Source organism: Marmota monax, unplaced genomic scaffold (genome assembly GCF_021218885.2).
Source record: "Marmota monax isolate L192 unplaced genomic scaffold, Marmota_monax_Labrador192_F-V1.1 WCK01_AAM20220418_F8-fsc00026, whole genome shotgun sequence".
Taxonomy (NCBI): domain Eukaryota; kingdom Metazoa; phylum Chordata; class Mammalia; order Rodentia; family Sciuridae; genus Marmota; species Marmota monax.
The window spans coordinates 2,550,506-2,573,149 of record NW_026693108.1 but is presented as its reverse complement, the minus strand read 5'-3'; the positions used below and the strand labels follow the sequence as shown (position 1 = coordinate 2,573,149).

The following is a 22,644-nucleotide window of genomic DNA, read 5'->3' as shown; positions in this document are numbered from 1 at the left end:
CCCATGTCCTGGCTGCATGAGGCCTGGCGAGTCCAACAGTTCAGCCAGCGTTCCATCTTGTAAGTTGAGCGGAGAACCATTTGAGAGGAAAAAGCATTTCATAAATAAACTTATATTTAAAAAGAAGAAGAAGATGTAGCTCCTGGGGCTTCCAACGCCTCCTAACAGAAAACATCTGCTGGATTTCCGGAATTTTCCTAAGGCCTTGAGAACACGCCCACGCATTTCCAATTTTTTTCCTAACCATGGGGCTGGCCTCAGCAGCCCCCAGTTTTCCAGCTGCCTCTCCTTCAGCAGTTGCTGGGTTGCCCCTTCCTGGAGGTTCATCACCGTTTGTCTGTGACATTCACAGCGTGGGCTACCCGTCACGGGGGCGGGGGCAGCACACAGTCTGGGGGCGGAAACACGGCGGAAAGCAGAGCTGATTTTTTGGCGAGGGCTGGATTTTTGGCGTTCTTGGTGGTGGTGTTGGCTTTGCTCAGGAGAATGGAACTGTCTCATTTCAGTACGGCCCGAGTCTCCTAAACAAGTGAGCAGTACTCCCTGCCACAGGACGCGTGGGACTCCCAGAGGGGCTTCGCCACACAAGCACGGGACATCTGAAGAGGCAGTGGGCTTCACTGGGTGCTTGCCACCCACGGGAACCGAAGCAGGCAAAACTGGCTTCTGAAAGCTGCTTCACGGCGCTTCAGTCCGTCGCTTCCTAAGCAGGCCTGTCCTTGCACACAGCCTCTGACCCACAGAGGCAGCTCAGCCACCCCCCAGCTCTGTGCTCCCTGGGGCTTGAGGAATTCCTGCCCTAAAGTCCTTAAACACCTTACCTCTGAGACTCCGCCAGCCTGCTCAGGCTGCTGTAACAAAAGCACCTTAGAGTGGGGTGCACTCACAGTCCCACTTCAAGGCTCCAGCGGCCTGGCGTCCAGGACTCCCAGCCTCTAGGACTCTTGGCCTCACAGACGCACCTTGTGGCCGGGTCCTCCCAGGGAGGGACTCACAAGCTCCTTAATGCCCCGGCTTCTCCATACCAAGCATCGGGGTTCGACATCAGCAGTGAGTTTTGGAGGGACCCGTCCGTTCAGAAGAGTGCAGTCACTGTCCAAAGCAGAACAGGACGAGGGAGCAGACAATGTAACAGCAAGGTGTTAGTGTTGCTCTTCTCCGTGTCTTTGCCTTGCTAAAGTAAACTTCCTGTCAGCTGAGCTCTTCGGACCCCCACACAGCTGTGAAGGTTCTGTTCTTCCTCTCCGATGCAGGACACAGTCACCGGCCCTGGGAGGGGACAGGGGGTGAGAGCTGGGGATCCACACTTGAATCAGGAGCCACCCCATGAGAAGTGGCCACCCAGCCAGACGTGAGGAAGCCACTGTCCCTGGACAGAGATGCAGAAGAAGCAGGGCCGGGGGTGAGGGGTTGGCAGAGCAGCAGCCTTAGGTGGGAGGAAGAGCCCTGCCAAGGAGACAGAACAAGCAGAGACGCGAAGGACGGCTAGAGCTATCCCAAGAGGGCAGGGCCAAGGGAGGGTCTGAGCTAGATGCCCCGGGGAAGCAGGGATGGAGTCGAGACCATTTTAAACACACTGGGAGGGGAAAGGAAGGAGAGGTGCTGGCTGGGGGAGACAATTATAAATCCTCACGAAGTCCAAGTGCGCCGGTTACTTCGGAGAGAACAGGAGCACTGCAGTAGGGAAATGGTCGTTGATCTGAGGACCCGCAGGGGCGCCTGGCTGGGGAGTGGGTGGCCGTGTCTAGGACTCCTGTTGGAAGTTGATCGGGGTGTCCTGGAAGACACCCACAGTAGATCCAGGTGGGATCCCCACCGGGGAGCCTGAGAGCGGGTAGTCGCCTTCCCATCCCTTCAGGTTTGCAGATCCTCCGCACACCCACCTGCTCCACGCCCCGCACTTCCCTAGCAGGACATAGAACCTTACCCAGGGGGACCTTCAGCTTGGATTAGAGACAAGATGGAGGACTGAGTGGCCTCCCAAAGGACCCCTTCCTGCAGGCTTCCATGCCGGCTCCATGCTTACGCATCCAGGTGAATACTTTATGTGCCATTTGAAATACCTCTTTCCCCCTTGGTTTTGGTTTCTGGGTCAAGAATAGAGCCTCCCGCCCCTCCCTTGGCTCTATGCTCACAGCAGGTGACTCTGGGCACCAGCTTGTGAAGGTGAGCTGTTGAGCAGCCAGAGGCAGTAGGTTCCGGTGTGGCTGGAGTCCCTTCTGGTGAGTCACTGTGTGAGGAAGACTATGGCTGGCCTTATGATGGTCAAGCACATGCTTTCCGAATCCTTTCCCAGCAGGTCAAACCACGGCTTCCAAAGAGCTACTGTTTTGCATGACAGAGTAACGTTGAGCTCAAAGAAACCACTGCCAGAGGGAGCTAGTAAATCCTATGACACATTAGCCATGATTTCCAGATGTAAACTAAACCAGAATGTGGATTGTTATTCATAACCAGCAGGGTCTGAAACCAGAAAGAAGCCCTCACAAGCAGGTCTGCTGCCCCATAGATCCTATGGCTTCTGGGTCTACACATAATGGGGGACCGGCTAGGTGGTCTCAGGTGGTCATGGGCGTAGGACCCTCTGCAGTGCTGGAGACACACCTCAAAATTTGCAGGATGACTGGTCTCAGAGATGTCCCAGGATAATAGGAATGTATCAGCAAATTAACAGAAATGCACCACAAATAGTTCTATGATGTGGGGATACCTCCCTCCTGCAAGACTGCTGCAACACAGGCAAAACCCAGGTCCCTGATGGAGCGCGGTCCAGAGAGTCCCCGTAACTGGGGTGAGCCTCTGGGGCGAATGGAATCCGCGCAGACATTCACATGCACTGCCTGGCCAGCTGGTTTGCAGTGTATGGACGAGCCACAGTGCTTCCCTGACTAGGCTCACCTTCCGTACCCTCTTACACTTTGTCTTCTTTCATATTTTTTTTTTAAATATTTATTTATTTTTAAGTTTTCGGCAGGCACAACATCTTTGTTTGTATGTGGTGCTGAGGATCGAACCCGGGCCGCACGCATGCCAGGCAAGCGCGCTACCGCTTGAGCCACATCCCCAGCCCTTCTTTCATATTTTTATATGTTCTTCACACCTTCTAAATTTGAGAAGCGTTCGACGCCTGTGTGTGAGTGTGTGAGTGTACACACGTGCAGGTGTGTCTGTCCTCAGCCGCAGCCTGAGTCCTTTCTGGCCACTGGAAGGCCAGTGAGGGCTGGAGACTGCTGGGCTCGCAGGCCTTCAGGGTCCGGCAGGGTTGCTGCAGACCTTGTCAGGAACAGCACAGCCTCTGGCTGGGCCCACAGGAGGCTGCTGGGGTCCCAGCAGGGCACCCAAGAGCCACACTGGGGAATGGGCAGAGTGATCCTCAGGCCTGCCTCTCCAGCTCCAGGAATGTCTGCCGTGTAGGTCAGATGGGTGCATAGAGCAGGACTGATTTTACAGAAGTGGTGTCCAATTTCACTAGCAATGGAACCCGCCCTTCTGGGACCTCAGAATGGGAAGGACCGGGGTGTGGGGATACCTCCCTCCTACAAGACTGCTCTAACGATGTAAAGTGGGACCTTGGAGAGGCTCTCCTCTGAGCGACTGAGGACTGATCGGAGAGGACAAAATGAGGGACACCCTCCAGGGAGAAGAAAGGTGCCAGCCAAGCTTCCAAGGAGCATAGGACTGAGGAGGGGCACCCAGGCACCCAGGAGAAGCCTGGAGTGTCCTGTGGGTGGCGCTGGATTTTGTCCCATGGTGGCCTTAACATCTTTAAGGTAGAAAGGGATGTGAGAGCACCTTGATTTCCGAAACTGAAGGGTACCTAAGGAGGCAGCAGAGAGAATGGATGAGACAGGGCCGGGAGGGTGGAGGCAGAGATGAGTTCAGGAGTCTTGGTGATGCTCAGAGCCAAGGAGCCAGGGGGGCAGGAGTCAGCAGGAAGCTCCACTGGAATTGTGCGGCGAGGAGCCGAGGTCTCTACTGCTTCAGGGCTCGGGGTCCAGCTAGGAGCTCTTGCTGTTAACAGAGCTGAGGATCGGAGGAGCACAAGGGCAGGCTTGGGGGTTCTGCTAGGAGCAGGGGGCAGGAAATGAGATGTCAAGTTCACCTTGAACCTGCTGCTTTGAGCTGTCTGTGGACCCTCTGGACAGATGGGAGTTGGCACCCACAAGTGTCTACTGAAGTAGTTAGAGGGAGCAAGGTGTCTCACCAAGGAGGTTGACAGGCAAGAAGAGAGCTCATGGCGAACTCAAAGGCAGCCTTCTCACCAGAAAGAAGCTGAGCGAGTCTGGTTGGAGATGTGCAAGGAAACTCCAGGGAGCCAGCACTGGGGCCGCCGGCTCAGGAAGGAAGGCAGCGGCAGGCCCACAGGGCCCTGGGGTCTGTGTCCTGATCCTGGTGCAAGAGCTGTGCGTGAGAGGCCAGCAACCGGCCCGCCCTCCACTGCTTGGTCCTTCAAAGGTCCTCAGCTTCCCCACAGTAACGTCAGTGTGGTACCAGGAGAGCCCTAGAGGTTGTCCTCAGTTGCCACCCCTGCTCTGCCACCTCCCTTTCCTGTAGACAAAGTGCTCTGTGGCCCACCCAGGGACCAGCTGTGCAGAGATGCCCTCTCTGGGCCATCCTCTGGAGTCAGAAGGCTGTGTTGGGGTGAAAAAGCCTTTCATGTGGCCAGGCACAGAGGAAGACCCCAGCACTCCCTGGTGGCTCCTGCCCACCGCAGGCACCTGGTGAGACACAGCAGATGACACACCCAAAGGCCAGTGTCACAAAGACACCTGAGAAGGCTTCCTGGGAGCAGTCTCATTAAGGATAGGTAATTGGTGACAGATAAAGCGCAGGATGGAAATCCTAACCCCAAAGCAAGTGTTGGCCGTGACAGGCCACCCTAGGTCTCTGGACGACTCCCTCCTGCATGGCTCTTGTTCTCCGAGAGCCCCGTGCACTGTGCCTGAGGGGCCCCCTCGGGAGGAAGCGCAGCTGTGCCCAGCTGTTGCCTTCCACTTTATGGAGGAATACTGCTTCTCGTTTTTCTTCTGACAAATGCCATTAAAAAGAACGAATGTCCTGTGTCCTGAGAACATGCCCTGGCTGAGTCACGTCTCTGGAATGGACATGAATGTCATTCAGTTTCCTCCCGCCCAGAACCCTGAGTTTCAAGCCTGCACAAAGGCATCATCCATTATCTTTCCACAGACTGAAAAAAGATCAGTCTCCCATGGTTTGTTGTTCTTTATTTTAATTGCGGATGTGTGTTCAGTGTCCGTCCAAAGAATCACCCTACACCAGGGAATCTGAGGAGGGAAGTCCAGGATGTCCAGAGAGCCATCTGCAGGGCCGGCCAGGCTGCAAGGCCAGCCGTTTGTTCACTGCCCAGCCCTGCGTGGGCGGCCACGGTGCCAGTGGCTGCAGCACTGTCCTCGGTGCCTGGTCTTATCCTGGGTAACATCTCCGTAAGAGCTCTCGGAGGCCGCTTCCAAGATCTTATGTCCTTTTACAGATGCAAATAAGGAGTTGCCACCTAGCCCGTGCTGCCTACCACTGTGCCTGCTGTGGGTAGGGCTCAGTCGCAGAGCACTTGCCTGGCCCTGGGAGGCCGGGTTCCATCCCAGGCAGGAATGAAACAAAACTTCCAGGGGCCACAGGAGTATGAGGCATGAATAGCCAAGATGGCAGACAAGCCCCTTGGGTCGTCGCCATCACCTCAAGTCCAGCTGGGTCTTTAGGAGTCCTTCCCAAGCTTTTATTTCATGTGTCCATCATCAGATACACGTGGGGGTACCTTACAGTGGCCTGGGCCTCCCGCAGTGTCCTAAGCTCTAAGCAGATACAGTTCTGGTTGTTGCTTAGCCATAGCCTCTTCTGTTCCTGGACGGCCCTGGTGGTCAGGTAGCCTGGGATCCGCCCGCCATCAGGCTCGGCCACCTTCCACAGACCTTCCTGTTCACGGGTCACCACCGGCACCTGTGCTGCCTCCACCTTTCTCTCTACACCGTGGTTAGAGGGCACTGCCATACCCCCTGATTCTGCTCACAAGTCACGTGGCCGCCAGCTCTGCCCTGTCCTCTCCCTTTGGGGGATGATTCTGACCCTCTGCTGCTGTGGGGAGGGCACCCATCCCCCTGAAAGCCCAGATCTGCCTCGCCTTGGTTCCAGATGTCAGCTCCTGTGGCCCCCAGGCTGCCCAGGGCCTCCCAAGCCACACGCCTCCTCCCGGGAACTGCTCCTGGGAGGGTGCACCAGGCCTTCCAGCCACCCTACACCTGAAGGCCAGCTCACCCCACTTCAGGAAATGCTCAGTCACCGGGTCTTCTTGCCACCCAAAGCCGCCTAGGCCTTTGGGAACCCTGACTGCAGCCCCTCTTGATGAAGGCTCTGCCTAGCTGCTTCCCAGGGTGCACATCTCAGGGTCGCGGCCTGCAGACTGGAGGCCTCCCCTGCATACCTTTTGACCAGCATGGCTAAAGAGTAACCAGCTGCCTGATTTGGCCTCCTCTTTCAGCCCCAGTTACTCTCCAGCGGGGAGGGGGCTAATGAGCCATGAAATGGCCAACACTGGGCCACAGCCGGTTCAGGCAGAGATGCAGCATGGCCACCACAGGACTGGGCTAACTAAGCCCCAGGCTTTCTGCCTCTGTGTATGCAATCTGGCCACCTGCTCACGAAGATCAGTAGACCAGGTCGATCCGAGGTCTGAAGTCACATGTTCCTCCAAGGAAGTGCACTGGGTGACAGTGCCCCTGGGCCTGTCCTGAAGAGCTGACATGAGTCCTGTCTTCACAGTGCCAGTGGGTGACCACCTTCCCTGCCTCAGTCTCCCGTAGAATGAATGTACTAAGAGTATGTACTCAGAAGTCTTGTGAAAATTAAAGATTACTACGTGAACTGCTGGAGAGTGCTCCAAGCAGGAAGTACCCTGAGTTCAGGCTATTCCGACTTAGTCTCAGGGATCAAATCTAATGTCCCTTGAAATTACTCTCTCACGGGACTCTGATGGGTCTGGGTCCAACAGGCCCCCAGTGGGCATACTTAGCACGTTTTCCTGGAGCAAGTCAAAGGGAAGGGAAAGATAAGAAGAATTACTGAGCTCAATCACCCCATAAAAGAAAAGTGGAATTCGATGTGCTCTTTAGACAGCGTTGGAGCTCTGCAGGCACAGTTTTCATCAGCGTTTTCCCATGGGAGGTTAGGTCCCCGTGGCAGATGAAGGATGTGCCCTCTGCCCCACTGAGATGAGTCATTTAACACAGAGCAGCCTCCCGGCTTTGACATCCTCACATGGCTTGCAGATCTGTGCTGAAGTCAAGGTTGTGGGTTCTGGCTCCTGAGAGCACAGCTGACTGCCACCTACTGTTGACCACTGGAACTGCACCATTCCCTCCACCCCTAGCCAGTCCTCACTCCCAGGAACATCAAAGGCAATAAGAAAGCTAAGATTTGGTTTCAAAACAGAGATATTCAGTAAGCATCAAAAAATCTTCCTTTTATAGCTTTTTCTCAGACCCATGTTGGCAACTCACCCCTTTTCTCCATAACTGCTAAGCCCGCGCCCCTGAGGTTCCCCTGCACAGCTTATGCTCTGCCTTGTCCCCGACAGTCGTCCTCAGAAAGCTGGTTCAGAGAGACCCTCCAGGACTGTGCGCCCATCCCCGGGAGGGGCTCCTGCATCCCAGAGTCCTCGCCTCCCCTCCAGCGCTGGGGTTCTAAGTGGGGTCTGAAGGGTCTGGCCGCCCTCTGCCACTCTGGGTGGTCTCCTCTCTAGGACTTCACGTTAGAGGCCTGGAACGCAGTCTGTCTGATAGTACAGACAGATAAAACCAGACCCTCTGTGAAAGCCAAATTCCACTGGGCGGGCTCAGCAGAGAACAGAGGTGCAGAGCTGGTGGGTGGGGTACTTTCCAGGGTGATTTATGGAATTGAGTGGAGGTGGGGCAGATGAGAGGGTGGAAGGCCCCTCAGTGTAACCCCCAGAAGCTGTGCTTCCGAAACCATGAAGCCATTATAATGTGCAGGAAAAGGGACTAAGGCTGGAGAGGTAGCTCAGGGGCAAAGTGCTTGCCTAGCATGTGTGAAGCCCTGGATTCCATCCCCAGCACTGCAAAAAGAGGAGGAGGAGGAGGAGGAGGAGGAGGAGAAAATAATAGCCTCAAAATAGAACATATTGTATGGGAAGAACACGAGTTTTTGGAATGAGACAACTCGATCAATGGCAGTGCTATGATCCATCCACTTAAAGGTTTGTAGAGCTGTTCTATGTGTGGGAGACGCTGGGCACAGGAGCTGGAAGGAGGGATGGCCCCTGCTTCCGAGGGCTCTGTGGTCCCATGTGAACTGTAGAGCGACCATACCCTGCAGTGTCCTGTGGTAGAAGCCTGGGCTGATTGGGAGGCCAGGAAAACATCCTGAGAGGCAGAGCTAGAGTTCTGTCCTCCAGGGCCTCTGAGACAGTGGGCAACCAGGGCCAACCTGTGCCAAAGCCCTGAGGTTGCAGAGAAACTCGCCAATCTCCAGGAGCTCACTTAGACTGGAACAGACTACTAGCAAGGACAGGGAGAGAGCCACAGGCAGGGAGGTCATGTGGGAAACAGGAAGGCAGTGGGGAAGCCCCGTGGTGGGAAGCAGGGCCTCCCTAAGCTGTGCGAAAGACCTGACAAGATGCAGAAGCTTGTCGAGGCAGGGAGGGAAGGGGTCCCAGAGACCCTCCACATTCATTCACAAGCAGAAGTGCGCCCCCAGAGGTGTGCAGCGTGGCCTGGCATGCCCAGGCAGGCCCGGTGTTGGGGCGGGGGCACGGGGGTGGGGGGAGTCCCATGTTTTGCCTCGGTTGGAGTTTTCTTCACAGCTCCCATCTGTGAGCTGAACTCGCTCCTTGCTCTCAAGCCTGGCTGTGACTGGAAGTGCTGGGGGGTTGCTAAATCTCAGTTCCCAGGCTCCCCTACGTCTCCCAGAATGCTGGACCAGAAAACTCTACAGGTCTGGGACTCCCTCAGTGAAGGCCGGGGCCAGCCTGGGACCCCTCCTCCAGGGATTTTTTTCCAGCTTTACCAAGCACAGGGGTCAGCTGGGGGTCTTGATAGGATGCAGATTTGATTCAGGGGTCTGCAGGGGATCCTGGGGGCCTGTTGGTGGTGAGCCCCAGACCAGGGCCAGCTGTCCACCTGACCTCACAGGTGCCCCATGCTCTCTGAGGCCTTCCAAACCTGATACTTCACAACGCCTTTGAGAAAGCAGTAGGTTATCCGTGGCCAAGAGCAACAATGGATCTGAGAAGTAATTGCATACTGACCCACTTTTTAGTGGATGCCACTCCAAGATTCTTTTCAGTGAAGGAGGCTCATGTTCCCATATCGGAAAGACAGGTGGTGTTTGTGTCATGACTCATGAGAAGGTGATGCTTTTTATCCACGATAAATGGAATCCACACTTTAGGTAGGCACTTTGGAGCCTCCTTTCAGTTACCCTTTTCCCTGGCTCTGTGGGAGTTTGTAGCCATGTGCTGGTCACAGAAGGAACTCTCCATCTGCTCAGCTGCTCTGGGTGAGGGCCAGGCCCAGGTCTGCTTCGTGTGGCTCGCCCTCCCATGGTGCCTTCCTCCTAGCAAGGCTCACCTTTTGTCTTACAGAAAGCATTAAAGGGACCAAAACTATCGTCTCAGCCCCACTGCCTCTGAGCAAGCCACATGGCCCCAGTTCACAGTCCCTGGTACCGATGGAGGCCGAGGCATCTTCTTACCAGGAAAGGGTGTCAGAGGGGATGTTAGTGCTGTAGATGGAAACTCTGGACCTGGAGCCGAATCTGGACTAGTCGAAATGTAGACACCTGTGGGAACCTCTACCAGGGATGAGGGCACCTGGGGCTTCCCTCCATTGCCCTCAGGGGCCCTCAAAGGTCAGCCCATCAGAGAGCAGTGCTGCAGCTTGAGGAAGTTAAGCAGTTGCCACGTGATTCAGTAGTCCTGACCTTCACAAAGCCCTCACACAAACAGCTGCTGGGTTCGCATTCACCAGAAGCAGTGGGCCGACTGTGGGGGTCCAACAGACCACCCTTCAGCACAGGGAAGGCGCAGGCTGCTCATACATACAACAGGGTGATCCTCAAGTGCCCTAGCCCAGGGAAAAGTCTGACCCAGAAGCCTGCTTCCTCGTGACCCCATGTGCCACAGTCTGGAACAGGATGAGGGAAATCGGAAGATGTGACCAGTGATTGGCAGAGGCCGCACAGGGAGGCGGGGCGACGGAGCCGTTCTAGATCTTGAGTGCTGCTTACACGCTGCGCATTAAAAGGCGAAAAGTGGATTTCAGGGCTGCGGATGCAGCTCAGTGTGGTAGAGCACTTGCCTAGCACCTGCGAGGCCCTGGGCTCGACCCCCGGCACCACCAAAAAGAAAAACCTGAGTAACAAAGAGTGAATCTCATTGTACGTAAGTTAAAAATAAAATCTTTTTTAAAAGGAATACAAAAGCTAACTTGAAATAGCAGATAAGCAGACTCAGGCCAAGGAGGGAGGAGGATCAAGTGGAAATAATGAAGCGTGTTCCAATGACAGAACATGGGGCTCTTTGTCTTGCTCAGGAGCACTTGAAACCCAGGTGACAGGAAAGCTGTGCCCCACAGCCACGGCGGAGTCCCTGCCCATAGCCCTGTCCTCAGCTGGCCAGGGAGTGGGCTGGTGATTTGCTTTTCGAGGCAGAGCCAGCTCAAAAGAGGGCTGCCTCAGGAGTGCTTTTCTTCCACGCGGGGACGGCGATTTAGTCTAAATGCAACATAGATATGCCTCTTGTTCTGCCCCTGATCTTCAACACAGATATGAGAAGGTCACTCTCAAGGATGTGCCTGCCCCGGCTGTACAGCAGGGAGGCCACTGGCTGGCCAGTTCCTCTCACTTCCTGCTGTGGGCAGCACTCATGGGCTGTTAGCCGCTCACTTCTGCAGAGCGCCCCGCAGGGCAAAGTCAGAACCGCAGAGCGATTAGAACACTGTCTCCAGCATGAGTCACGTCACCCTCTTAGGTGCGACTATGACCTAAGAATACTAGTAAAATATTGACACCTGCAGCTCGCATGTGAAATTAATAGCCTGAAACTGAAGACATAAAGGCAGACACCTAGCTTTAATTACCAGCTATTTCACAATCTCGGTAACCCATTAGTTACAGCCTATTCTAATTTTTCCTCTCTGGTCACCTTCATATACGCCAGAGCCACCCTGTGCTGCTAACTCACAGCGACATCCAGCCTATTTGATCGTGATGCCCTGGTCCTTGGCATTGTCCTACACGTAGCCAGGACTTCCCGGGGCCTGAAGCTGAGCTCTGTGTGTGCTGCTCAGGGCCCTGACCCTGCCTTCTCCTCCTTGCCACCCCCCAGGACCTCGACTGATCCCCACTCGAAGTCCATGTCCTTTTAGGGGACAAGGTTTAGGAAGTCTGGTCAGCCTGTTAGGCAATGATTCACATTCAGGGAGATGAAATGTCTCGGTTGCTAAAGTTCAGAGGTGATGAAAGGCTTTCCCAGAAGATGGGCTTTCTAACATATTTTAAAGTCGTGCCCAGACTATGAAAAGCTGGGCCCGCCTTGGGCTGACAGCCACGAGGGTGCTGCCCAAGTGTGGCTGTTTCCGAACAGGACACAGGGGTTCCAGCTCAGTGGTCCTGGGTGGGAGGAATAGGAGACGATCCATTTTCTCTGCTTTAACATGTGGATCTGAGTCGAGTCACTTCAGACAGAACCGTCCTAATGTCTGAGAACAGTGGGCAGCACCTTCTGTCTGGTGGCTTTTCACAGAGATCAAGCAGAATGGACCCCAGTGTAGCCCAGGTCTGGCTCTGCACCCTGCTGTGCCCATGCGCTTCCCCTGCGGCCAGCGCTCCTGCAGGCCCACCAGGCTCCTCCAGGAGGACACCCTGGTCTGCCCGCCCTGTTATCGCCCCACAGACACTTGGAGAAAGCGCTGGGCTGCGTGCTTTCTCACATGTTGTGGTAAAGCTGCTCTTTCTTCTCTACACCCTATCTGCTTCCCAGTTCATGCAGGAACACAGCAAAAGGACAGGCCCCAGGTCACCATGGATCTCGGGGTGGTCGTCTTCATCTTTGTTTTGCCCAACTCCTCTATTTTTAGGCCATGTTTACCGAGGTGTGATTGGCATTCCACTCACGAGTATTGACGAAGGTGTGCAGCCCCCAGTGACACCAAAAGAATGGCAGGAAGTCACTCCCTGCCCCTGGGGTCAGCCCTGCTCGGCCTCCAGCTCCTGGCCACCTCCGACCTGCTTTCGCTCTGAGACGTCCCTCTTCTGGAATGGCCTGGAGGTCTGGCCGGCCAGCCAGCCTAGCCTCTCGTCTGGCTTCTGTCACGTGGCAGGCGGGTGTGACTCACCTCTCTCTTGCGACTCACTCGGTTCCTTTCTACCGCAGAGCGGGATCCAATTTGCCTGGGTCCCTGGGTTTGTGGATCCATTCCCTGTCAGCTGACGAGCATATGGTCGGTCTGCTTTGAGCTAGGTTTGTAAAACACTGTGCACGCTGTCAGGCAGGCCCTGCTGAGAGGCGGGAGGACATTTCTCCCAAGCCTGGGCCAGGGGTGGGTTGAACTTGTAAGAAACTGTCACACTGCCTGCCACGGTGGCTGAGCCGTGCTGCACTCACGCTGGGGGACACAGGAGCATGTGTCCTCACCAGCACATGGCAGTGCTGGCCCTTTCTCCCGATGGTACTGCTCCACTAGGTGGCATCCTGTCTCCCTGTGGCCTGCCTTCTCTTCCCTGGTGATCCGCGTGCCCGGCATCTTTCCATCTGCACATCTTTGATGAAGTGTCTGTTCAAATCATTGGCCACATTTTTCAATCAAGCTGTTCATTCTTATTGAGTTTGGCAAGCTTTTTTTTAATATATTCTGGTAGAAATCATCTATCAAACGTGTGTTCTACAAACGTCTCCAAGATTATGGCCTTTTTTATTTTTATCTTTTGACAAGCCAGCTTTTTATGTTGTCGACATTCTTTTATGATATGTGATGTTTGTGTTTTTGTAAGAGAACTTTACCAATCCAAAAATACAAAGATTCCCCCCTATGTTTTCTCTGAGAAGTTTTATGGTTTTAGCTCTTTCTTTTGGGTCCATGATCCGTTTAAGTAAATGTTTGAATGTTATGGGGCAAGGGTAAAGGTTTGTTTCATGGCATATGGAAATCAGTTACTTTATATGGACCCTAATTCTACAATCTGCCTAATAATTGGGGAGAGCAGATCCCATATCATTCTACCCCATATAGCTGAATTTTTTTTTCTTCTTTTTGGCATAGGGGATTGAATACAGGGGCACTCGACCACTGAGCCATATCCCCAGCCCTATTTTGTATTTTATTTAGAGACAGGGTCTCACTGAGTTGCTTAGCGCCTTGCCATTGCTGAGGCTGGCTTTGAACTTACGATCCTCCTGTCTCTGGGATCCTCCAAGCCCCTGGGATTACAGGCATGCGCCACCATGACCAGCAAGCTGGAACCTTAATATAGAAGTGTACCCAGGTGTGGGGCTGATATTTTGCTATATATTAAGTAAGAAGATACAGGTGGAAGGTGGCAGATTTAGCTCAGACTGTGTGGCATGGAATAACCACTATTTCCTGGTGGTTGTACATGTGATATTCTGCACAAATGCTAATACACTAGTCAGGTTGGAATATGCTTTAATCCATCCTGCCAGGGTGATCTAAAAATGGCTCACAAATGTTAACTACTCATCCTGAAGAACAATAAACATTTCTAAATGTTGGATGGAGAAATTGTTTTCCTGGATCCTAAAAAATAGTCCCGTCTTCGGGGACATTTTACATATTTCCTAATGTGTGGCAAAGGGTTGGTGGAAATTATCTAGGACTTAGGTTGGAATTCCCTGAGGGTTGCCAGGAGCGGCATCCTTGAATGGGCTGGGCCAGGAAGCTCTGGAACTCGCCCTGGCCCATAGGGGAAGGGAGGGTCCCCCAGGCACCGCAGAGGATAGGAGTGTCTGGGGGCACCAGAGCCCACGCAAATGAGACAGGAAGGGGGGCTTGGGAAGGAGAAGGGACTTCCTGCTATTCAGACGTGGGTGCCGCTCGCGCAGCGCCCATTCTAGCTCTCCTCCTTGCTCTAGCTGCTCTGCAGGCCTGGAGCCCTGCTGTGAAGTGCCGTGGGGTCTGTCTGTCCTTCCCTGACAAGTGAAACTCCTTCTCCTTCTTGGCCAGGGATGTTTTGCCCACCACGAGGCTGTGTGAACATGCGATAGAACCAGGTCGCCCCCCATCCCACCCTTCCCGTCTGCGTCGCGGTCACCTGCTCACACGCCCCTCTGACTACAGTGCGCCCCATTTCCAGGGGTGAGATCCCAGGCCCAGGCAGGTGCGGTGTGCTGGCACTCCACGCGCATTCTCCCCACAGTCGCGGGACATAGGCCACGTGCACCTGGACTCTGCCAACCCGACCCTGAGCCACGCCCCAGCAGAGGTTTCACAGAGGGAGAGGCAGGGCATCGATCAATCGCGGTGACCACGATGTGTCCCAGCATAGAACCCCTGAGGCACAGCAGGACCCTCCCTTTCCCTTTGCCTGGCTCAGTAAGCCAGACCTTCTTCTGAGTTCCAACCTGTGCTGAAGAGGTGTTTCTCACTAAATAAAACCGTCTCCTCCCTCAGAACCTCAGGCCCCTAGGGAACAGGGTGGCTTGCCGCAGGCTCTCGTGCTTTCTTAAGTTTCTATTTATTTTTTATTTTTTGTGCAGTACTGGGCACTGAACCCAGGGGCACTTTGCCACTGAGCCACATCCCTGGCACTTTTATTTTTTGTTCCGAGACCAGGTCTAAGTTGCTGAAGCTGGCCTCAAAGTTGTCACAAAGTTGTCATCCTCCTCCTCAGACTCCCCTGTTGCTGGGGTTACAGGTATGCACCACTGTGCCCAGCTGATTCTCACACAAAGGGACATCTTGGGGATCACTTGAAATGCAGCCCAGAGCTGGGGCTCTGCATTTCTGTCCAGCCCCGGGTGAGCTGATGCAGCCCTCCCCTGGAGGAGTGAGGGTAGACTGCAGGCAGCCCTGTCTCTGAGCCTTTCAGAGACCCAGCTGTCTCCTCCCCTCTACTGAAGTTCATGACCACTCTGTGCAGTTGACCTGGAGACAAAAGGAGATCAGTCATTTTTACAGCTGGTAACAGTGCTTCCTCCCAGAAGCACTGGGTAGAGATGCTTTTCGTGATTCCGTTTCCTGGGAGAGGACTCCCCTACCCGCGCAGGATCGCCTGGTGGTGGGAGAGGCAGAGGCCTGGTAGATGACCTCACGGCTCCTTTGCACAGCCTCTGCTGGCTTATGAGAAACAGTCCATGGCGATATTCTTATCAAGGATATTGTAGGAATCTTAAGAATCTAGGAGATTTTGAGATTTATGTGAAGACATTTAAAGTAGACTCCTACTCCTCCTGAGTCAATCTTTATTTTACATCACATGTTCCAAAAGGAAAGGAGGAGATGAAGGGAGTTCTCCAGTGGGGCTCTTGGGCTGAGGTGGAAGTGGATAATGACGCTGATGAGTGCACAGGAAAACCCTCCTCTCCTGTCTGGTCCCCCAGCTGCGCCCTACCCTGCCGCTGGACTTCCCTGATGGGCAGGATGTCCTGGGGAAAGTCTCACCCTGACCCTTGAACCCTGACTCCAATGCCCAGTTAATCCCGGCAATGCAGGGTCGTCCAGTGGACGGGAGTGAGGGCTCAGTCCTGAAGGACAGTTCAGCCCTCTTCCTCCCAGACTGCAGGACCTGCCTCAGAGAGGAAGCTGGACTAGGTTCTGTGGACCGTCACATTCCAGCAGAAGCTCAGGAGGAACTGCCCACAAGCTGCCCCACGTAGACCCCTAGGAGATGGCTATACCCAAGAAAAGAGCGGGTGCTGCTGAGGACGTCGGGGGTGTAAACTGGCGCGGCCACTGGGAGGAAAGCTTGGCAACACCTCCAAAAATGAAACAGAGTTGCCCTAGGACCCAGCCCTCCACGCCCAGGAGATTAGACACAGGGACTCAGCACATGTCCACACACGCGCTCACAGCAGGAGGACTCACAACAGCCAACAGGCAGAATTACCCCAGTGTCCACCAACAGATGGAGGGAAGGGGTTGTAGCATGTCCATGCGACGGAATATGACCCTGCCATAACATGAGGTGCCGCTGCCCACTGCCGTGTGGATGGCCCTCAAAGGCATGTCCAGTGACAGCAGCCAGACCCAGAGGCCACATCAATATGACTTCATTTATGTAAATTTCTAGAACAGGGAGATCCTCGGAGAGAGAAAGCAGATGGGCAGCTGTCAGGGGCAGGGGCAGGGGCAGGAGGCCGGGAGTGACTGCGTGCAGGGGCCAGGTTTCCTCCTAGGAGATAAAAGTGTTTGGAACTAGATCTGCGCGGCGTCTGCTCAGCTTCCCAGTGCACCGGGAGCCCCCGCAGCCTGCTTTTGAGGGCTGTTGGCTTTATGTTACGGGAACGTCCCCTCACAGGAAGAGAAACGCGTGTTCCAGGAAAGGGGGGCCAGCGATATATTCCATCTGTCGGTCTCCCACCAAGAAACGAAGGTCAGAGAGAAGCTGACTGATGACGGAAGGAAACCAGTCACTTTCCCATCAAAGGGAACAAGGATAGGTCAGCAAATGCAGGGCAAGGCCTGGTGTCCACCCATCAGACACGTCCCGTGTCCTTGTGGTGGACGTGCCCTTCAGTTGGTAGCTCTGGAAAGTGATCCCTTTGGAAAGACACAGCGCAGGGACAGTAAAAGTAGAGATGTCATCGATCAGCCACAGGACTTCACTGTGCATGCTGCCAAGCACCCAGCCTCGGCATGGGGGACACAGGGCCTGGCGTGGAGTGTGACCCCAAGAAGGCACGTCCTAGTGTAGCCACACGCAGGACACAAATGTACACAGCCTGGAAAGAGCCATAAAAATCAGAGTCAAACGTGTTTTGTTCCCAAACTTATAGCAAAGGCAAGAAAATGGATCTGCTGAGCTTCAGCATCCATGAGCCCAGGCGCGTGTCTCCCTCAGGCCTGTCCCCCTCACCAGGTCTCCCTCCCTGGCAAGAGGGCAGTGGCAGCCACCCGGCATCTGTCCTGTCCTTTAACAGTCCTGCAGCATTTGGGCTTCTCCTGCTGGTGGTCCTTGAGTGGAGGCCACTAAGGGGGCACATGCTCCTACACCACAAGCGGACCCCCACAGGCTGACCCCCACAGGCTGACCGCTCCCAGAACACGCTGAGGGCAGAGAAGGAAGCATACAGCTCTAGAATGAAATGCTGGCCTGGACAGAGCTGGAGGAGGCTGGCCCCTAGTTCAGAGCTGGGGCTTCCAAATCTCACCTACCTACCCGAACTTGATCTGCATGGAGAGGTTCCCCCCAAGAGTCACCCCACCGAGGCCCCCACATCTAGGCCCCAACACCTCCAGCAGTGTGGGTTAAGAACAGTTCAGAGGTGAGGCTCCCACTCAGTGCTCCTGCCCCGGGGCGTCCACACTGCCCCTGGGGCTGCCTCGGGGCGCATGGGTAGGCGGCAGTCACCACCACGCACCGGCAGGTCATCTTCACCTTTGGGAAGGTGAACCTGATCCTCTGTACCCATGGAGCAAAAGTCCCCCTCCCCCAGCCTGGCACCTGCCACCCGCTTTCTGCCCAGGCACCTCGCGGGAGTGGGGTCGCCCAGCGTCTGCCTCCTGACGACAGGCTCGTGTCACAGCCCAAGTCCTCACCAGTGGCCCTGTTGCAGCTGGCATCAGAACTTCCTCCCCTCCTCTGTCTTTCTGTATTTGTGGTGCTGAGGGGAACCCAGGGCCTGCGTGTGCTAAGGAAGCTTCTACCCCTGGGTCACAGCCCAGCCCCGCCTCCTTCCCTTTTAAGGCCGCCAGTCGTCCATTCTCTGAACCCACCATGTTTTGTTTAATAGTCATGGGCTGAGCACATGAGGGCCGTGTCCACCCCTGGCCGATGTGAGCACACCTGGGCCGTGTCCACCCCTGGCCGATGTGAATGGTGCTGAGAACCCAGGGTGCTAGTATCTTTTCAGTTCCTGCCTCCAGTCCTCTGGGGTCCGACTGGGAGTGAAGCTGTGGGATCCTGTGACACCGTCTGGTGCTGGGAGGCGACATCACCCTCTCCCCAGGGCTGCGCCCTCTCACATTGCTGCCAGCGATGCACAGGGTTGACTTCTCCACATCCTCACAAATTTGGGGCTTGGGGGTTCTTGTTTTCAACAATAGCCATCCTAATGGGTGTGGACAAAAGTCTTTCTAGACACCCCTTGCTTTTGTATAAAGAAGAAGAAGAGATGCCCTACTCTGGAACATCGGGGCATTGGACAGCTGACACGCACTCGCATACCCCGCGTGCGTCGTGTTGAGGACACAGCTGGGATTGGGGAAATCTGTTTGGAAACTTTTTTATGAAAAAGACTAGCGGCCGAGTCAGTTCACTCTTCCACCTCAGCCCGGTGCCATTTCACACGGTGACTTATGTCATTCAGGATCACACTTTCTTCCATCTAATGTTTTTCCCCTCAAACTCTTTAGCCAGAAACCCTCCTCTGGCTGCTGAGGTAGAAGACGGTAATTTACATCAAGTTCTCTGAAGATTATGGCTCTCCAGAATGAAAAGCCTAGTTCCAGAAATAACTTGACTGAAAATGCCTGTTTCTGGTTTTCAGTTGGAAGCTTAACGTACGTTGTTCCCACAGGGTCAGCCAGGGCCAGTGGGCCCCCAGGGCTACACCGGGCCTCCCGGGCTGCAGGGCTTCCCAGGGCTGCAGGGCCGCAAAGGCGACAAGGGCGAAAGAGGAGCCCCCGGGACAGCGGGACCCAAAGGAGATGTGGTAAGCAGGATGCCGACGTTCTCCGGCTCCCAAGGGGCACCGTGTCCTGGCCGTCACTGACTTGTCACCTTCTTCACAGGGAGCAAGAGGTGTCTCTGGGTTCCCTGGTGCTGATGGAATTCCGGTAAGTTTTTGGAAGATGAGAGTTTTAAGACATTGCGTGCATTCAAGGTAGCACAATTGTGACATACAGAAACACTTTGGATGAGGCCTCCTGTTTGTTTATAGCATAAAACATGGGGGCTCGCCGGGCAGAGCTCTTTCCTGGAGTCCAGTCACACACGCCAGACTGTTCCCTTCATGAGCATGTTTGCAGACCTGGCTTCAGAATTGAGGCAACTTTGCTAAAAATGGACATTGTGAGTGTGATGTGCCCAGGGAGGGGCCAGGGTTGAGATCTCACTGGAAGGTTTGAACAACCTGAATGTGCAGCGTGGTGGGGGACCAGAAGGCAGCCCTGCTGGCCCAAGGGCAGCTTCTCAGGTCCCTTGTAGTAGCCACATGGAGCAAGCAAAAGGAACAGCCTGGCTTGTTCATGAGAAAATCTCAAAATGCAATAAAATGTGTTTTTGTAACCTAGTTTACTTTACTTCTTGTGGCATAAAAAAATAAACAAAACAGACTGACTCACAGCCGTCTTCACGGGGCTCCAGAAGCAGATTTCCCAGGGCCGGCTTTCCGGCCACAGCTGACCTCGGAGATGCATGTGTTTATCGCGCGTCTTGAAGCACCTCCCTTGTCTGCTGCTGTGACTCAGAGACATCTGCCTCCCAAGCCTCACACACACAGATGTCTGTGCCCGTAACCTGCACAGGCATCTTCTGTATCACCGCAGGCACACACACGAGCAGGCACACGCACACGCAGCGAGAGACCCTCCCCAGCTGCACAGGCAGGCTTGCTACAGAGAGTTCACACTCTGCCTTCAGGGCCTCAGCCCTCAGACTTCCTAAGAGAAGAAGGAAACAGCTAAAGGAAGAAGGTCACGGGACCTTCTGAGGGCCAGGACCCTCAGTGTCCTCGTGGCAGGCCCCAGCGGACATGTGCGTGGCAAAAGCTGAGTTGTGTTTTATAGAAATGCACCTAATTGGATGTTGAGCCACAGGGGTGGATATTTAACCCACTGTGGTCTAAGTTTTCCTCTGAAGCACAGTTTCAAGCCGTGTCCTGTTGGCAGGCAGCCGCAAACACCCTCATCCAGTTGCAATCAGAAGGCCAATAACAGTAGGCAGATGATCCAGGGAAAGGACAAAGAGGGCGAGGCACAGAGGCACCACAGAACAGGAAGATCCTGCGCAGAGCTCCGAGAAAGCTGTTTGCACAAGCTGGATCTGAAGGACCGCTCGTGGGGGTCCCTATCTCAGAGCTGTCTGCAGCAGCAGGTGGGCAGCTGCACTCACCTGTTACAGGAGCCTGTGGATTCTCCACTGGAGTTGGCTGACAGCACCAGGCCAACACAGTGACTGCACACATCTGAGGCAAACAGAGGCACAAATAAGAGAAAAGCCCCACTCTCTCATTATATGGCTCAGTGCTGTTCAGAGCACAAGGCACGTACCTACGGGGTTTATTCACCGATCTTGAAAGTTTCCAAATTTTTTAAGTAAATCTGAAAGGAATCCGAATGGGCTCAAAAGTCACCCTGGAATGTTAGTGTTTGGCTTATTATCAAAAAGTCTGAAGCTCAAAAGAAATCACATAATAAAGTATATTCATGATTTAAAGAAATTGTGTAATAGGTTGTGGTCACATAGCTTGTAAGTGGTAGATCATTGACCCCACCCCTCTACGTTGTTGAAATCAGGTAACTGAGATGGAGATGTTCACAGAGTTAGCACGACCCTCTCTAGCTTTCCCGTTGGCCAGGTGGTGTGCCCCGCTCAGGCCTCAGAACACTTGACATGCTTGGACTCGTGAAGGAACAGGGCTTGTGAGAATATTTGCATCTGTTTTATTACATGCAAACCAGAAACCCACGTGCAGGCCACCGGTCTCACGCACGATTCTCTTTCCCAGGGACACCCGGGCCAAGGCGGGCCCCGGGGCCGGCCTGGCTATGACGGCTGCAATGGGACCAGGGGAGACACAGGCCCACAAGGACCCTCCGGCCCCGCGGGATTTCCCGGCTCCCCCGTGAGTATGAGCATGGTGGTCCAACCTGCTTGGCCTGGAAGCCTGGGTGGCGGATACTCGGGGGGGAAGGTGGTCTGAGCTCCCTTTCCAGGCTCAGCCAGAGGGCCTGTGCTGGCCACCCTTCGAGAAACTCCGAGAAGACCCCCAAACCTTGCCTTTGGGAACCCGGGGAGACTCCCGCTCCTGTGGCCAGATGGACGCATCACTTCCTTTCCCGCCCGTGTTTTCTTGCCCCCCGCCCCCCCCCCCCGGGGCCCAGTTGTCCTGGGTTGGAGGAACTTCACTGTCCATATTTCTCTTAATCTTGGATGAGACGGTTGGCCTGGTCCATGATGTCCCGCCCGCATCACTCCATTCTCTCCATGTTCCGGCTCACATGAATGACAGTGTAGCAGCAAGCTAAGTTAAACACGTGGGCCTGGGGGGTTCCCTGTGAGCCTCCAGGACCTTTCATGACGGCAGGACGGTTGTGTCTGTAGCTCTTTGCCGTGTGGCAGACGGGACCAGGCTTGGTTTCCCAGGGGAGGAGCTTCACGGAATTGTCCATTTTGTGGCCTCATTCATTTTTCGGGATTCTTGCCAAGAACCCTGAAGTATTTTTTCAGTAGGGTATTTCTCCTTTTTTTTTTTTTTTTGAATTTTTTTAATATTTATTTTTTAGTTTTCAGCGGACACAACATCTTTGTGTGTATGTGGTGCTGAGGATCGAACCCAGCGCCGCGCACATGCCAGGCGAGCGCGCTACCGCTTGAGCCACATCCCCAGCCCTGTATTTCTCCTTTTTACTGTGAAAATCTTACAAATTCAAAACATTTTTAAGAATTTTTTTAAGACCTTTTAAAGTAGGAGGAAGTTGTGAATGGGCTTTGCCAGTCTTCATCCTGAAGCCAATCAAAAGAAGCGCCGCACCATCTGCCTTCAGGCCCTCCCTGGCTTCCTGTGTATGTGGTTCAGCTTTTCAACAAGCTACGCGCCATTTTCCACTCTATTCTGAAAGATATTTCATGACCAAGAAACACACCTATCACTTTGAAATGTTGCCTGCATATGTAGGTGTTAAAGATGTTTGTGCATACACACATGTGTGCCACACTGTCTATGTTGGATACAATACTAGTTGCAGAGATAACGCAGCCTCTCTCCTGCAAATAGGCCTGGAACCTATGTGCATTAATATCGTTAGGACACTAATGCCAAAAGAAGCCCGAGTATCCCAAAGATGGCGTGCCGGAGGGTGAGCATAGAGAGGACTCGTTTGGATTTTTTAAAATAAGTTAAATTCAAGAAAGTACTTCCATTTTAACTCTGAGGAAAGATACCATGCTGGACATAGGGCCGGTACTCAGGGTCACCTGCATAGACCACAGGGACCATCAGGAGGTACTTGGATACAGGGCTGGTGCTCGAGTGACCTGTACACCAGGGGACATTTAGACTCCAGAAGCCACAGCTTGATGGCGCAGATTACTAGAGCTACGCTCAGTGTTAACAGACTTGTTTTTCTCTTTTTATGATATATCTGCTAATTTAGGGGCCCCAAGGACCCAAAGGACAGAAAGGTGAACCTTATGCACTGTCTAAAGAGGACCGCGACAAATACAGGGTACGTGTGCCCAGGAGGGTAGACGGAATGAGCCCATCCCATGTAAATT

At 54.1% G+C, this 22,644-nt stretch overlaps 1 protein-coding gene across 2 annotated transcripts in view; it reads left to right on the top strand.

Annotated features, from left to right (window-relative positions):
* Col4a2 (collagen type IV alpha 2 chain) overlaps nucleotides 1-22,644 on the top strand; it is a 152,103-nt gene that overhangs the window by 76,815 nt on the left and 52,644 nt on the right. For both annotated transcript variants that reach the window (XM_046454778.2, XM_046454777.2), the window contains exons 5-8: nucleotides 18,725-18,859; nucleotides 18,939-18,983; nucleotides 20,876-20,992; nucleotides 22,524-22,595. In XM_046454778.2, the coding sequence (XP_046310734.1) occupies nucleotides 18,725-18,859; nucleotides 18,939-18,983; nucleotides 20,876-20,992; nucleotides 22,524-22,595 (369 nt within the window). The remainder of the gene's footprint in view (nucleotides 1-18,724; nucleotides 18,860-18,938; nucleotides 18,984-20,875; nucleotides 20,993-22,523; nucleotides 22,596-22,644) is intronic.